At 32.0% G+C, this 16,352-nt stretch overlaps 1 protein-coding gene across 2 annotated transcripts; it reads right to left on the reverse strand.

Moving 5' to 3' along the window:
- Positions 1–12,387: 12,387 nt before the first annotated feature.
- On the reverse strand, positions 12,388–15,960 carry LOC107843198 (probable DNA double-strand break repair Rad50 ATPase). 2 transcript variants are annotated; one of them, XM_047395969.1, is made up of 5 exons: positions 15,542–15,960; positions 13,616–13,726; positions 12,852–12,932; positions 12,695–12,771; positions 12,388–12,649 (listed from the first exon to the last, which is right to left on the reverse strand). In XM_047395969.1, exons 1-4 carry the CDS (start codon positions 15,803–15,805, stop codon positions 12,697–12,699), a joined length of 531 nt encoding a protein of 176 aa, XP_047251925.1. In that variant the 5' UTR covers positions 15,806–15,960; the 3' UTR covers positions 12,388–12,649; positions 12,695–12,696. The 2 variants fall into 2 exon arrangements, with proteins under 2 accessions (XP_047251925.1, XP_016542904.2); XM_016687418.2 differs by having other exon boundaries at positions 12,388–12,771.
- Positions 15,961–16,352: the final 392 nt, after the last annotated feature.

Genomic DNA, 16,352 nt, shown 5'->3' on the forward strand with positions numbered 1-16,352 from the left:
CAACCATGTAATGCAAATAGTGTAGAGATACAGACCTCAAAAACTCCGTGAAACTCATGAGCTGAGTAGTTGTACAAGAAAAAGGCAATCCAGGTGTGATTTGCCTAACGGAGTCACTGTAACGTGGTGGCAAGCCAGAAATATAATCGTAGTAGTATACATTAGACAAAAGCACAAATCTTGAAAGAACTAAGAGCGTAAAATTTCACACATCCAATGTATTAAACAGAAGCATAAATTCCAAAACTCAGGTTGATTATACAAGTCTTTTGCATTAATTCTTCTCTATTCAGATACAACTCATCCAAAACGAATATTTTCGAGCAACATACAATCAAAACCTTTTTTACATTACCTACCGTACCAATGCCGATAACGACGCTTTCCGTTGTTAACATAGTTTCATACAGCCACATAAAACAGAGAAGTCGAAGCAATATCAAGCATAGTCAGTTCCAAAAGACTCAACTTTATCACTAATATCAAACATTTAACAAAAAAAAAAATCAAAGCTACAGTAAAATCCCCAAATATCAGTAACATCTACAGCAAAATCCTCAAAAATCGCACAGAATTACGGCAAAATCTTCAAAATTCGTCGGCAAATCCCCTTCCACAGAACCTTTAGCGATTACGGCAATCCTTTAACGATTAGGGCAAAAGAAATTGACAAATGATTAGGAGAAATTCCAAAAAGTTGGTTGCCATAGTCGTAATTTCCAGTATGGTTCATTTGATGGGAAAATGATAGCTATCGTAATACTAGTTTTTACTTTAGTGGTGGAAATTATTAGGAACTTAATGACTCTATTAACAAAATAATCTTAAGAAGGATATATTGGAGGGTGGTAGGGTGCCAATTTATTTCTTTTTTAATTATTTAAACATACAACTCTAAATGGAATTATTTTCACCAAACAAACCATAATCTTTTCCTTATTTTAATATATTCTCTTGTCATTTTAATCTTTTAGCGTATATAGAAAATTTTGCTCAGTAATCACTGACATATATTTATTTTAGAGCCTCAAACTATTTAAAATTATGTAATAATAACTTAAATTTTACAAAGCGTATTATTTGATTACGATCATGAATAAGGTATAAAAAATCAAAAAATAAATAATAAATCTATTTCAAATAAGAAAAAGAGAGAGTGGGCATGGTTGTTTGTCTTTTTCCATAAAGTTTACAACCAAATTGATTAATCCGAATTGAATCCTACAAAAAAATTTTTTTTTCTTTTCTTCCCTTCTAAATAACACTTTACGTAATTTTATATTATAGAGACAAAAACTTAGAAGTCAAGAAAGAAAGAAATGAAAAAAAAATTAGAATAAGAGTAGTCGAAGACAAAACTTTTTTGTATTTGACGTTCTAGGCGTAGGTTTAAAGAAATTAATAAAATCAAATGACAAAAATAAAATTATTTGACATCAAATTCTTCTCACATGAAATTAAATTTGTAAACCTAAACCTTCTTTTTTCGATAGAAAGAAAGATAATTTGGAGACAATATACAATATTTTAATCAATCAAAACATAATCAGAGAGTTAACGATGTATTTATTATCATTTTTTAATACAACACTTGCAGCAACACGCAACAATTAACCTGTAAAAACACAGAATCAAAATCAATGAGATAAAAAGAGAGAGCGAAAGTGAGATCGAGAGAGAGATCATAATTAATATACTAAACACAAAAGATATTCTTGTTTTGTATATAGAAGTCAGAAACAAAAACAAAAAACAAAAAAAAAACATTTCAAACACAATTTAATTAAAAATTGAATACTAAAAATTGACACTATAACTTTCATCATTTCAAAGCTGCAAAAATAAATTAGTCAATATTTTGATTAAAAAAATGTAATCCAAAGAAATTAGACGTGACTTTATAGATGAATAGTTGAATAATTAATTCGCCATTATAATCACAATTCAATAATCATAATGGATAAATATTGATTAACCTTAATTAAGGTTAATAAAAGAGTGACTTTTTAATAAACAAAACGGACAACAATTATGAAGAGGGATATCGATTGATATACATTTACAATTAAAGAAATATTTCATTGAAATTTTGAAATGTAAATTAAAAAAAAGGATAATTGAAATTTTTGGTCAACTTTTTAATTTTTCAGTTTTATACAATAAATTGGGAGAAGGAATCTACAATGTTTAAATTTACATTTCAAATTCCTTTCATTTTCTATGTTTTATTTCATCATTTATTGTTATGTTTTTCCTTATTTTTTTTCCTTTTTGGTTATATTTTTTTTTCCTTTTTTTTTTTCTTTCTGTTAATTCAATCGTTATTATCCTTAATCATTATGCAATAATTTGGCACTTATTCTTCCCTATTGATTGCAGTTACTATACTAAAATATTTTTTCTATTTTGAATATTTGTAAATTCTTTTGTTTATTTGCATTCATAAACATTTCAATATTTCAACACATATTCTATATAAATCAAAGGATAAAATAAAAGAACTAAAATTTCATTACATACAATCTTCAATTTTACATAGAGTTCAACTTAAACGAAGATTTTAAGGGTTTTACCTCTTCGATTTTGTGTTTTTTTAAAGAGAAATTAGATTTATCTTTTATTTTGTTAAAATTTTCAATAATTTTAATCACAGAGAAGAATCAATCCACAGGTACTACTCTTAATTCTTATTTTCATGGATTAAAGATTTGTACATTTGAGTTAATTTATCTTATTTAGTTTTTATACACTATAAAAATTATTTGGAAAGAGATATATCTGAAAAAAAAAACTATATTGTTGAATAATATTGAATTCAAATATATAAAAATGATAAATCAAAATTTTGACGAAAATTGCACACTTACTTTTCAAAATATGTAGGGGAACCTTTGTGCAAAAATATGTTAACATTAATCCTCATAATCATCTTTCTTTAGATTTCTCAAACCTGCTATGCTAGGAAGAAAAAAGAGTATTAAATCATTATAATATTATATTCATGTCAAAAAAAAATTTCTCAATGACATATGTGATCCTATCCTTATATTTTATATTTTTTTCAATTGTTACAAGTTTTTATTGTCTTTTCCAATTCCCACAATAAAATTTTCATTTATGTTCATCTTATAATTATCCTTTTTAACGGCACAATAATGATCAACATTAATACATGTATTAAAACAATTTAAATTTCTGTTATAATAAAATAAATTTAAATGAATGAAAAAGGCCAAAAAAAAAGAGAAAAAAAATGGGAATAGAAGTCATTGAGAGGTGCCACATCAGCAGCCTCCAATGTATCCTTTATTATTATATATAGATCGAAAAAGGCTCAAAAATACCCCTGAACTATCTGAAATAGCTCAAAAATGTCCCTCGTTAAATTTTTGGCTCAAAAATACACCTCCGTTAAATATTTGTCTCAAAAATACCCCTTCCTTTAACGAAATTCGGAAAAAGGATAAAAAATACCCCTGAACTATCAGAAATGGGTCAAAAATACCCCTCTGTTAAATATTTGACTCAAAAATATCCTTCCCTTAACGAAATTAAATTATTTCGATTGAATTGAACCCTAACTTTAACTTTTTAACCCTAATACTTTAATTTTTTTACATAAAAGTATTGTTTTAATTTTAAAATTAAGATAATGAAAAAAAGTATTTGAATTATAATATAAATTGGTTGAATTTGATTTGGAAAATAAACATACATTTATTCTAAAAAGGTATTTTCACTTTACATCTTTTTAATCTTTAAAGAAATTAACGAAATAAAAATTAAATGATGAACTTTATATAAATTAACAAAATAATCGAAATAATTTAATTTCGTAAAATACACCTCTGTTAAATATTTGGCTCAAAATTACCCCTCCCTTTAACGAAATTAAATTATTTTGATTGAATTAAACTCTAACTTTAACTTTTTAATCCTAATACTTTAATTTTTTTACATAAAAGTTTTTTTTAAATTTAAGATAAGATAATGAAAAAAAGTATTTGAATTATAATATAAATTGGTTGAATTTGGTTTGAAAATAAACATACATTTATTCTAAAAAGGTATTTTCACTTTACATCTTTTTAATCTTTAAAGAAATTAACGAAATATAAATTTTCACTTAAAGAAATTAACAAAATATAAATTAAATGATGAACTTTATATAAATTAACGAAATAATTGAAATAAATTAATTTCGTTAAATACACCTCTGTTAAATATTTGGCTCAAAAATACCCCTCTCCTTAACGAAATTAAATTATTTCGATTGAATTAAACCCTAACTTTAACTTTTTAACCCTAATACTTTAATTTTTTTACATAAAAGTATTTTTTTAATTTTAAAAACAAGATAATGAAAAAAAGTATTTGAATTATAATAGAAATTGGTTGAATTTGATTTGGAAAATAAACATACATTTATTCTAAAAAAGTATTTTCACTTTATATCTTTTTAATCTTTAAAAAAATTAACGAAATCTAAATTAACGAAAAATAAATTTTCACTTAAAGAAATTAACGAAATATAAATTAAATGATGAACTTTATTTAAATTAACGAAATAATCGAAATAATTTAATTTCGTTAAGGGAGGGTATTTTTGAACCAAATATTTAACAGAGGGATATTTTTGACCCATTTCAGATAGTTCAGAGGTATTTTTGATCCTTTTTCGAATTCTGTTAAAGGAAGGGGTATTTTTGAGCCAAATATTTAACGGAGGGATATTTTTGAGCCAAAAATCTAACGAAGGGCATTTTTGAGCTATTTCTAATAGTTCAGGGATATTTTTGAGCCTTTTCTGCATATAGATTCATTATTAGGCGCTCTGGTCAAAACGTATTCTATTTTGACTATTACCTTCTTCATTATTTCTATATTCTCATATTGTGGGAATACCCCCATTAATTGCAGGGGCGGATCTAGATTAAAATATTAGTGCCTCGGCATCCGTTAAATTCAGCACAAAATAGATATAATTATATAAAAAATGTATAAAAATTGGTATACGATGAAAAATAACACCAATGAAACCAAAAAGACAACTGAGTGTTTTGATTTCCATGCGGAACCTTAAAACTTTGGGTGCCAATATATGTGTTTGAACTTTTCGAACACCCACGAACTCATAAATTTTGGATCCGCCACTGATTAGTTGGCTTTTTAATTTGTAGCAAATCTATTTGTTCTTTTGCCGCTTTAGGTTGGAGCTTACTTACTAGCATCATATATAGGTCGTTGAGCAGCTAGAAAGTTGTCGTGAGTAAGTTTGGGAGAGCGAAGGCAGTTCTACAAAAGATAGTATCGAATCTGATACATCAACTGTCTACTTAATATTACGAAATAAATAAGAAGGTGAGGTGTACTACCTTACCTTTATCTTCGTAAGATATATATATATATATATATAGATTATTTCACCAGACTCTCAACTAAAGAAAACTCGTGTCTTGTAACATATTCAAAATAAAAACTGCACGAGTAAAAAGCTACGATGAACATACTATAATGCTATATATGGTCCCTTTTTTAATTTTTGTTTTTCTAATTTTGGACTATGGTCTATGGAATATTGCACAAAATAATGGTCAAATAATTAGGTAAGGCCAAAATATTCAGTCAAATATAAAACAAAATTACATGATTTTAATTTGTCTTCTTAGGAAAACTTCCAAATTTCATATATATTACATGATCATCAAGAATTTATGCCCATTCAACATATCTTAATTTTGGATTTTGTCCACCATCTACCCATCTCATGACTACATGAAATGAACCTTCGCTCGAGCCCTGAGTATGGAAAAATCCTTGGTAGGGGCCCTACTCGATGCGAATCCGGATTAGTCGAATTTCAACGCAGATACCGAACACCAGATGGAAAACAAAAAAAAAAGAAATGAATATGTGAAAAAACAAAAGTAAAATGGGGTCGGGAAAACTCGAGGGGATCAAAGGTTGTGATAAAGTCTGCATACATTCTATCCTCTCTAGTGTCCAGACCACTTGTGAGAATATACTGGATACGAAATTACTGTGATATATATATATATGTGTGTGTGTGTGTGTTCAACAATTATCTCATTAGAATTGGTAAGATAAGATCTAATCTAGTCGCTTTTACTTACATACTTAATCACGATGACTTTTTTTTTTTTTTTGGTTTTCCATCCGGTGCCGCATTGGAGCCCCGACTAATTCGGATCGTGTGTTGCAGGGCTCATTAAGGTAGCAACGCTCCCAACAGAGTTTTCTTCATACCCAGGGTCAAACCCTCGACCTCTGGCTAAGGGTGGAACAACTCAATCCACTACATCACTATCCATATTGGTCACGATGAGTTTTTTAATATATTGGTCACGATGAGTTTTTTAATACATTACAAAAGAGAGTCTTTGACTTGCAGTTTTTTGTTAGTACATGCATGCACTATGTACATTTTGTTTTTTTTTTTCTATCCACCATTAAATTCTTATTTATTACTGTATATATATATATGTCAGTTTTACTTCTCAAAATAGTATTCACTACAATTGTACTGCCTGCTATAACTATGACAAAAGCCAGTTCATACTACGTGTATGACCGATAGGGATATTTTTATGGTCAAGAAGATTCATTAGTAATGGCGAACTCAGGATTTAGGGGTTGTGGGTGCTCGTGAGGTTCGAACACACGTAATTGACGTCTAAAGCTTTAAGGTTCTGCATGAAAATCAAATCACCCATCGATCTTTTTGGTTTCCTGGGTCAGCATCGAATGTAACGGGTGCTGGAGCACCAAAAGAATACATATAGGCCCGCCCTTGGATGCATATCGATATCAAAAGTTTAGAATATCGTGAGAGCGTTTCGTTCTTATCTAGCAACCGTCGATGTTAAAGGGAGTACTGCAAAGGGTATGGGCTTAGTGTGCCTTACCTATTAGGTCTTCATCTTAATTCAGTATTTTCGACGTAAGACATAAACCTACTTATAAAAATTTACTAAAATCGATACAAACCAAATTAAATCGATCCAAACCGAACCATGAACACCCCTAACACAAATGTAATAGTAACTTTTTGAAAGTATCCAAAAGTGAACAAAATGGTTACATTTTGTAACTAAATTTGATCAAATATGATGGGCTCATATATAATGTAGCTCAATAACTTATAGGGAAAATCAACAATATTATAATTGACTATGTTGCTCGGACTCTCTTCAAAAATGTCAGCAGATGCATGACGAAATCTCCAAAAGTAGTGCATTTATGGGGAATTCGATACGGGTGCGACATCGAAAGTGATGAGTTGACTTGGGCTCATAAATATAGGACCCAAAATGTAAAATGGGCTTAAAAGAGCATTTGTAAACTCAATTTGGGCTTAACAGTATTGGACCCAATGGACATACAGAAAATTGGGCTTCATATTATTCTCATCTGGTGCTTTCTTTTTAGATGTTGTAATTTTTAAGTCGTGAAGGGGAGCCTTGGAGTAACTGGTAAAGTTGTTGTCATGTGACCAGGAGGTCACGGGTTCAAGCCTTGGAAATAGTCTCTGACAGAAATGCAAGGTAAGGCTGCGTACGATACACCCTTATGGTGGGGCCTTCCCCAGACACCGCGCATAACGGTAGCTTTAGTGCACCGGGCTGCCCTTTTTAATTTTTAAGCCGTTTCATTTAGTACGATATTGCTTCACATCTCGCGGTGGTTACAACTCTTGTCTATCGAGGGTTTTGGTATAGTACCGTATCGACCTGCAGATACATCAATCTATAAGTGTTAAAAGGAGACATGATAGACCTAAAATCATACGAAAAAAAAAAAGTTGACCTACAAATTCTTAAAATTAAATTAATGTAGATTGACATCATAATCTCGATGAGATTGAAATTCCAATCTTTCTTCTTAGAATGTATTGATTTGACCCCATAAGCGGAGCCAAGCATCTTGCTTCCAGAAACAGAATCTCGTATTTCTTTAGCCAGAAAAAAATCAGTTCAAATGTAGGATACGTATCCAAATATTTTTGCCACTCGATTATAAGCAACACGATTAAAAGTTCATTAAGAAAACTTCATGTCCTTAGATACATGATTTTAGAATATTAAACTCTGTATATGATTGTGTTCTTTATTTGCTACAAAATCGATATATTTATTTGTCTCTTTTCATTTACGTCTAATTCTGGCTTTATTGACCTGCAACAAATAACTATAATATTTTAATAATTGGTTTAACTTGATTATTTTGTACGTCTTTTTCTATGATAAGCTTGAAAACTAGTAAGTAATCTATTTTCACTCTTAGTGCTTCATAATCCATTAAATTAATTTTGGTTGGGAACACTAAACCTATAATAAATTTCAAATTTGTTGGGACACATAATATTGAAGTTAAAAGAAAAGAAATAATATTAAAAATGGTCTCAATTTCATACTAGGTGTTAATAAGGAACCATATATTTAATATTAGCTTTTATATATTATCTATATCTTAATTAAAGTTGGGGCTTTTAAAGCTCAAATTCCTATCAAAACATACTAATAAGCTTTGTTTGTTATCGAAGATTATAGTGGAGTGATAAATATTTCTCTATTTTTAATGTTCGTAGCCGATGAGAATCATTTTATCACTTATTTACGTTTCTAATTTTGTTCCTCTTTTTCTGTACAAATATAAATTAATCGAATCCAAAACAAATAGCAATACTTCAAGTGAAAAAAAATAAAAATTTGCTTTTTACTAGAGACCACTTCTACCAACTTTTATAATTATTGAGAAGTCTAGATTTTTAACTTGAAAGCCAAGTTTAGTATCTTAGAATGTTTATAAATATATTGTATAATAACCTACTCAGTATTTTCAAGGAAACAACTTCTCGTAGAAATATACGGTACGACGGCATATAATTGATTCTTGTGGTTTGATCATTCTCCGAATTCTGCGTATACTGAAAGTTTTAGTGCATGAAACGACTATCCTTTGCCCTACTCAATAGATTAGACTACGAGAATCCTAGTAGTTCGGTTGGATACCTATCTGAATGCACGGAACCACCCTTTGCCCTATGCAATAGTTTAGACTATGAGAATCTTAGTAGCTCAGTTGGATACCTATCTGAATGCACGGAACTACCCTTTTCCCTACGCAATAGTTTGGACTACGAGAATTTTAGTAGCGCAGTTGGATACCTATCTGATGCACGGAAAGTCGGAACTACCCTTTGCTCTGCGCAATAGTTTAGACGTCGAGAATTTTAGTAACTCAGTTGGATGCCTATCTGAATGCACGGAACCACCCTTTTTCCTACGCAATAGTTTAGACTACGAGAATTTTAGTAGATCAATTGGTTACCTATCTGAACTGTTACTTTATTGGTGATGATTCAATCCCCACCTTGTAATCCCCTTGTTCATTTTCCCCTTTTCTTACACCAACGTAATTAAAAAAAACAACTTATTAGACTAATAAAAGATAAATAACACTCCATGAAATTAATCCGAATATGCATAAACTGATTCAAACAATACGATTACTAAAAAAACATTTGGCATAAGTTTGGTGATATTATAGTACCGTTGGAGTATAGGAGAAAAGAATATTGTGGCCTTATTATTTATATATACTTTATTTCAAATCCCCAAACATTATATTTATATTATATAAATTGGCACCATGTTGTAGTTGGTATAAGTTTTGTCTACTCCAACGGTTATGTTTCCTCCTTATTTAAAAATTAAAATTCTTTTTTATTCTTTTGAGGTAAAATATATATCGAAGAATTTTAGTAGCTCAGCTAGCAAGCTATTCAAATTTTATTTTATTGACGAAGATTCGATTTTTTACTTTGTAATCCTTTCCTTCATTTTTCCTGCCCCGACTTGAGGTCAAAAATACAATTGAACGATTATTTCTTTTGCGATTTTCACATTCTAACTATCATTCGTAAGATCTAAAAACAGTTATCTCAAATTACTTATCATTTTAGAAGTTCAACACAAATTAATTACTTTTTTTCATTTTATTCTTTGTAGTGCTTGTTCTTCAAAACTTAAACATCCTCGATAGAGTAAATATTCAATAAAAAGAGATTATATCTTAAGACGTCAATAGGGCGGGGTAGACTAGGCAAATATCCCTCCTTGCTGATATTTTCTTACGTAGAGCGTAAAGAAAAACACGACAGGTAATTTAAAACAAATGAAGTATTTCTTTTTATAAACGAAACTCCTCAGATCTAAAACTCCTTCTTCATCGTTGTCTTCTTCTTTTACTTGGATATCGTACTTGAGTCAATGGTCTTTCAGAAAAACCTTTCTACCTCCACAAACTAGTGGTATGATATGCGTAAACCCCACCGTCCTGACTCCACTTGTAAGATTTCACTGGATAATTTGCTATTGTTGTAAACAAAATTCCTCGAATGTCAACATCGTAAAGCTCTAGGTTTCCTTACAAACAACGGAGCGCTACCCCAGAACAGGCCCTGCAACGCGTGATCTGGAAGTAATTTGTTGTTGTTGTAAATAAAACTCCTCGAATGTCAACATTGTAAAACTCTAGTCTTCCCTCACAAACAACGGAGCGCTACCCCAGAACGTGTCCTGCAACGCGTAATCTAAAAGTAATTTGTTGTTGCTGTAAACAAAACTCCTCGAATGTCAACATTGTAAAACTCTAAACAACGGAGCGCTACCTCAAAATGGGTCCTGCAATGGGCGATCTGAAAGTAATTTGTTGTTGTTGTAAAAAAAACTCCTCGAATGTCAACATTGTAAAGCTCTAGGTTTCCCTAACAACTAAGGGAGCGCTAACCCAGAACGGGCTCTGAAACGCGCGATCTGGAAGTAATTTGTTGTTGTTGTAAACAAAACTCCTCGAATGTCAACATTGTAAAGCTCGAGGCTTCCCTCACAAACAACGGAGCGCCACCCCAAAACGGGTCCTGCAACGCGTGATCTGGAAGTAATTTGTTGTTGTTGTAGACAAAACTCCTCGAATGTCAACATTGTAAAGTTCTAGGCTTCCCTCACAAACAACGGAGCGCTACCTCAGAACGGGCCCTGCAACGCGCGATCTGGAAGTAATTTGTTGTTGTTGTAGACAAAACTCCTCGAATGTCAACATTGTAAAGCTCTAGGTTTCCCTATCAAATAACGGAGCACTACCCTCTAAACGAGCCCTGCAACGTGCAATTTGAATTAAACGAAGCTCCAATTCGAGCACCGAACACTCACTGGAAAATTTTAAAAAAAAAAAAACTCAAAAAGTGCTCTTTTTATTTACCATATAGTATAGCTTATAAGTTTATTATTCAACATGTCACAAAGTATAAAGTTGGCCAATTTTTTATAAAAGATATGGTTAAAATCCCTAATGAATACATATTACAACTAATCAATTTAGCTTTTACATTTTGTAGGTAAAGTGGTTAGCTTTTGTAGCTAAAGTTAGGTTTCTTTTTTTTTTTTTTTCTTTTGTCATAGCTTTAATTCCCAATGGAATCTAATAATCTTTGCTCTTTTACTAGAGACTTCTCATGTACTCTTACTAACTTTAATGAATTTGATAATTTTGATGTCAATTGACAACATTTTACACACACTTGAAAGCCAAGTTCGTACGTAGATCTTACCACTACCTCGAGGATCAGGTAGAGAAGCTGTTTTCGAAAGACGCTGGATAAAAGGACAAGAAATGAAGTAGTATATTTGAATGATAGCCTCTTAATCATGCTCAAAATTATGCACCAGCTTTCATTTTATACGACACTATTCTTATTATCACAAGTTTCAAAAATCTTTTTTATCTCAAACTTTGTGTAAAATCAAACACCGCCACATAAATCAGAATGGAAGAAATTTATTATTGTAGAGTAAATTGGTGGTTCATATATATATATATATATGGGGCCGCTTGGGTGGTCAGACAAGCAAAACGGCGCGAACGAACTATTTTCGGGCCAAATTAATGTGCATAGCTCACGTTTTCGTGGGTGGGGGTCCAAGACCCGAGCGTGTTTTAGGTCGAAAAATCGACGTATTTTAGGTCGAAAATCGATAAGGGGTTCCCAAGTAGGCTAAGGAGCGGGGGAGTGTGGACCAATGGGGTCGGCAAGGCTTGTTGGGTGGTTAGACGAGCAAAACAGCGCGAACGGGCCATTTTCAGGCAATATCGGTGTGTTATATACACACATTGACTTGAGATCTTGAATTCATCTCTAATTCCAACCTTTTTACTTCATAAATAGATCATTAGAAATCCACAATTTCATAACAAACATATTTTGCTTATGTTCACACATTCTTAAATTCTCTGTTAAGTCAAATTAAAACACATAAACTCTGTGTCAAGTCAAACTAAAACGCATAAATATGCAAGACAATTCGATAGTAACAAAGTTAAAACTTTTCTTCACATGATACAACTTCATCAAACTACACCGATACATCGAAAAATACATGAAAGAAGAGAATGATACACAAAGAATCCACAGCTTGAAGACATGTTATACACCTAAAATTAGATCATCCTCCTTTCGAAAGACTAAAAACGAAGAAAGAACAACAAAAGCGCGATGAAAAGAAAGAAAGAATACACCCACCAAAGCGCGAAAACAACCATATAATAAATAGAAATTTTTTTGGATCATCTTAAATCTTGTATCACACAAGGTTAACTAAAGAGTTGCTTCCATCTTCAATGAATTGTTTCTATACTTTTGCTCAGCTCCTCCAGCTTCTTCATCCTCATCTTCTCGCTTTCGCCTACCAGCTATACATAACGATTAGACAGGAAAAAGATTACGCGAAGACAGGAAAGACGATGAGTTCAGTAAATTAATGTTCGCTTACCTCCATCAGTCTTGATATAAGTTGTACTTTTTCCTTGTGTTTATCGTTGAAGGCCTCCTGAGCTTCTTTGTATTCCCTCTCCTGCAGTTACAGATTGAAACGGACATAATCATGAATCTCGTTTATCAGGAAGTATCAAATTTCATCGCGGGGGTTAAAGCAAATTCAGATTTCAGACTGTTGCTCGACTTATCACAAGGTGTGGTGTATTGGATCCGACATGAGTGCAACAACATTTTTGGAGGGTCTAAGGCCAATATGACGAGACTTTAAAATACGCGAAAAGGGCAAAAATACATCGCATGGGCTATGTAGATGAAAAACAAACAACAACATCAACATACCAAGTATATTCCCACGAAGTGGGGGTCTGGGGAAGGTAGGTAGGTGTACGCAACTTCATACCACTACCTCAGAGGTGAGATAGAGAGGTTGTTTCCGATAGACCCCCAGCTCAAGAATGTAGATGAAAAACGTTAAGTGAATTAACGTTACAGGATGTAGCTAGTACTAGTCGAGGTGTGTACAAACTGACATGGATTGGACCGATACAGGCAAAGGACGGAGTATAATAGGCTATATTGCACACAGATATGGTGAGAGCAAGTTCAAGAATTACTGGCAAACTATGTTGCTTGGACTTCAAAAATGTCGATGGGTGCGTGTCGGATCCTCCAAAACTAGTGCATTTTTGAAGGATCTGACACGGTACGACAACATTTTGGAGAGTCCGAGCAACTTAGAAGGCAAATATAGTTTAATACCTTCTTCTGGCAAGTCTGTCCCAGGGGTTTTAACTCCTTGTTGACAGTATCAATCCTCTTTCGGACCATTGAAACTTCTTTCTTCATCGGATCAGCTAATGCTTCTAGTTCCTGATCATTTAGTCGAACTTCATGAGGTAAATATACGTACATGTAGCGAACAAACTACGAAGAAACTTGATCTGAAGTTAATTACCCTTCACAACAGTTGAAGGACAGCCCGGTGCACTAAACTCCCGCTATACACTGGGTCCGGGAAAGGACAAAACCACAAAGGTCTATTATCGTACATGTAGCGAACAAACTACGAAGAAACTTGATCTGAAGTTAATTACCCTTCACAACAGTTGAAGGACAGCCCGGTGCACTAAACTCCCGCTATACACTGGGTCCGGGAAAGGACAAAACCACAAAGGTCTATTATTGTACGCAGCCTTACCTTGTACTTCTGCAAGAGGCTGTCTTTCCGTTGCTCGAACCCATGACCCGGTCGCATGGCATTAACTTTAACAGTTACGCCAAGGTTCCCCCTTCCCTTCACAGCAGTTGAAATTTCCAAATTTGTAGCAACATTTTGTATCAATATAAACTGGCAAATCTTGATCTTTCAACAATTAAAAGAGCAACCATTGTTTTCAACAGTTGAAATTTCCAAAAATCTATACACAACACCAACGTACTCGATGTAGTCCCACAAAGTTAGGTCCGGGGAGAGTAGAGCGTGTACGTAGACCTTAACTCTACCTTAGAGGTAAGGTAGAGAGGCTGAAATGCAAGTTAATGTACATTTATTTGCCCAAAATTTCAAGATTTTGTTGAGATAAAGAAACAAATCTAAAGCTATTTCAGCAGACCAATATTTAATCTTCAAATATGCAGAAAAAAATCATGAAAAATCCCAACTTTAAGAGTAAATTTTCACCTATAAAATTCTAGAATGAAGAGAAAATCAAACCCCATACTTAAAAAGACAACAAACCAAAACACCAATCTTTAATATGCAAATATACAGAAAAAACAACCAAAAATCTCAACTATAAAATAAATTTCAAGAAAATCAATTATATTTTTTGTCAAAACAATAAACAAAACTCATAACACTAACTATTCTAAAGCCATTTCAAGTTCTTGGACTAAAAAATCAGAACACCATACTTTGAAAAAAAATAGCACACCAATCTTTAATCTTCAAATATGCAGAAACCCAACAAATATTTCCAACTTAAGGGCAAAAAGTTAACAAACCTCATAATACCAAGTATAAAGCTAACTCAAGCTCTTGAGCTAAAAAATATCAAAAAACCATACCAAAAAACACCACAAATATACATAAAAAAAAAACTCAAAAGATATCAACTTTAACATTAAATTTCAAGAAAATATTCAAAAAAAAAAAAAAAACAAAGAAAATGTTCAACAAACCTCATAATATTAGTAATTCATTTTTCTTTGGCTAAAAAAATATCAAAACCCCACATCACAAAACTCCACAAATATACATAAACATAATATTAGTAATTCATTTTTCTTTGGCTAAAAAAAATATCAAAACCCCACATCACAAAACTTCACAAATATACATAAAAAAAACCTCAAGAGATTCCAACTTTAACATTAAATTTCAAGAAAATATTCAAAAAACAAAAAAAATGTTCAACAAACCTCATAATATTAGTAAATTCATTTTTCTTTGGCTAAAAAAATATCAAAACCCCACATCACAAAGCTCCACAAATATACATAAAACCCCCCACAAAAGATTCCAACTTTAACACCAAATCAACAAAATAAAATCCTTTTCATTGCAAAAAAAAAAAAAAAAAACATATTTCCATCTCAAAAAAATAACCAATAACCACCAAAAAAATCCAAACTTTAACAATATATCGAAAAAAAAGAAACTATACTAGTATATATTAAAAATACCTCACGAATAATAGCCAAACGTCTAGTTTCTTCTTCAATCCTCCCTAATTGAGCTTGTACTTTCTCTTTAACTTCTAATTTCTTCTTCTCAATCTCTTCTTCTTTAGCTTTAAATGTTGATAATGCTGATTTTGACATCTCTTCATCTTCTTTACTTAACAAACTATTATTATTATTATTATTAAAACTTAAACTCCCTGATATTTGACCTGATGCCAGCAATGTCTGTAACTGCTGCTGCTGTTGTGGTTGTTGATTCTGCATTTTTTGCTCCAAATTTTTTTTTTCTTTGCTAAGAATGATGTGAAGGAAGAAAGAAGCAACCCCTTGTTGTTGTTTTCAATTTTTAGTGTTTAAATTTTTTTATTTTTTGATTTTTCTTGCTTTAGCTTTTGCTTTTTTTTTTTTTTTCTCCTTTGGTGACTGCTGTAGGGTGCTTATAGTATGGTGGCATGGGGGGAGGGGGTGGGGCTGTATGGGTAGAGTGGGGTCGGGGGTAGGGGGGACAGGCCTTATTGTTTAAAGTTGTGTTGACAGCATATCGAATCACTTTTTCACTCATTCCGTCTCATTTTATGTGACACGATTTCTTTTTTGATATATGCGAGAAGTAAGGTTATATTGGTTCGGATACGTGATGAGAAAGGGGAGGTGTGAGATATTGATTATGGATGGTTTAGGCGGGGTAGAAGTAGGCCGAAGAAATATTTGATTGAGGTGATGATTAGGCATGATATGGAGCACTTACAACTTATGGAGTACATGACTCTCGATAGGAAGTTGTGAAAGACGCGAATTAGGTCAGAAAGTT

This window comes from Capsicum annuum, chromosome 9 (genome assembly GCF_002878395.1).
Source record: "Capsicum annuum cultivar UCD-10X-F1 chromosome 9, UCD10Xv1.1, whole genome shotgun sequence".
Taxonomy (NCBI): Eukaryota; Viridiplantae; Streptophyta; class Magnoliopsida; order Solanales; family Solanaceae; genus Capsicum; species Capsicum annuum.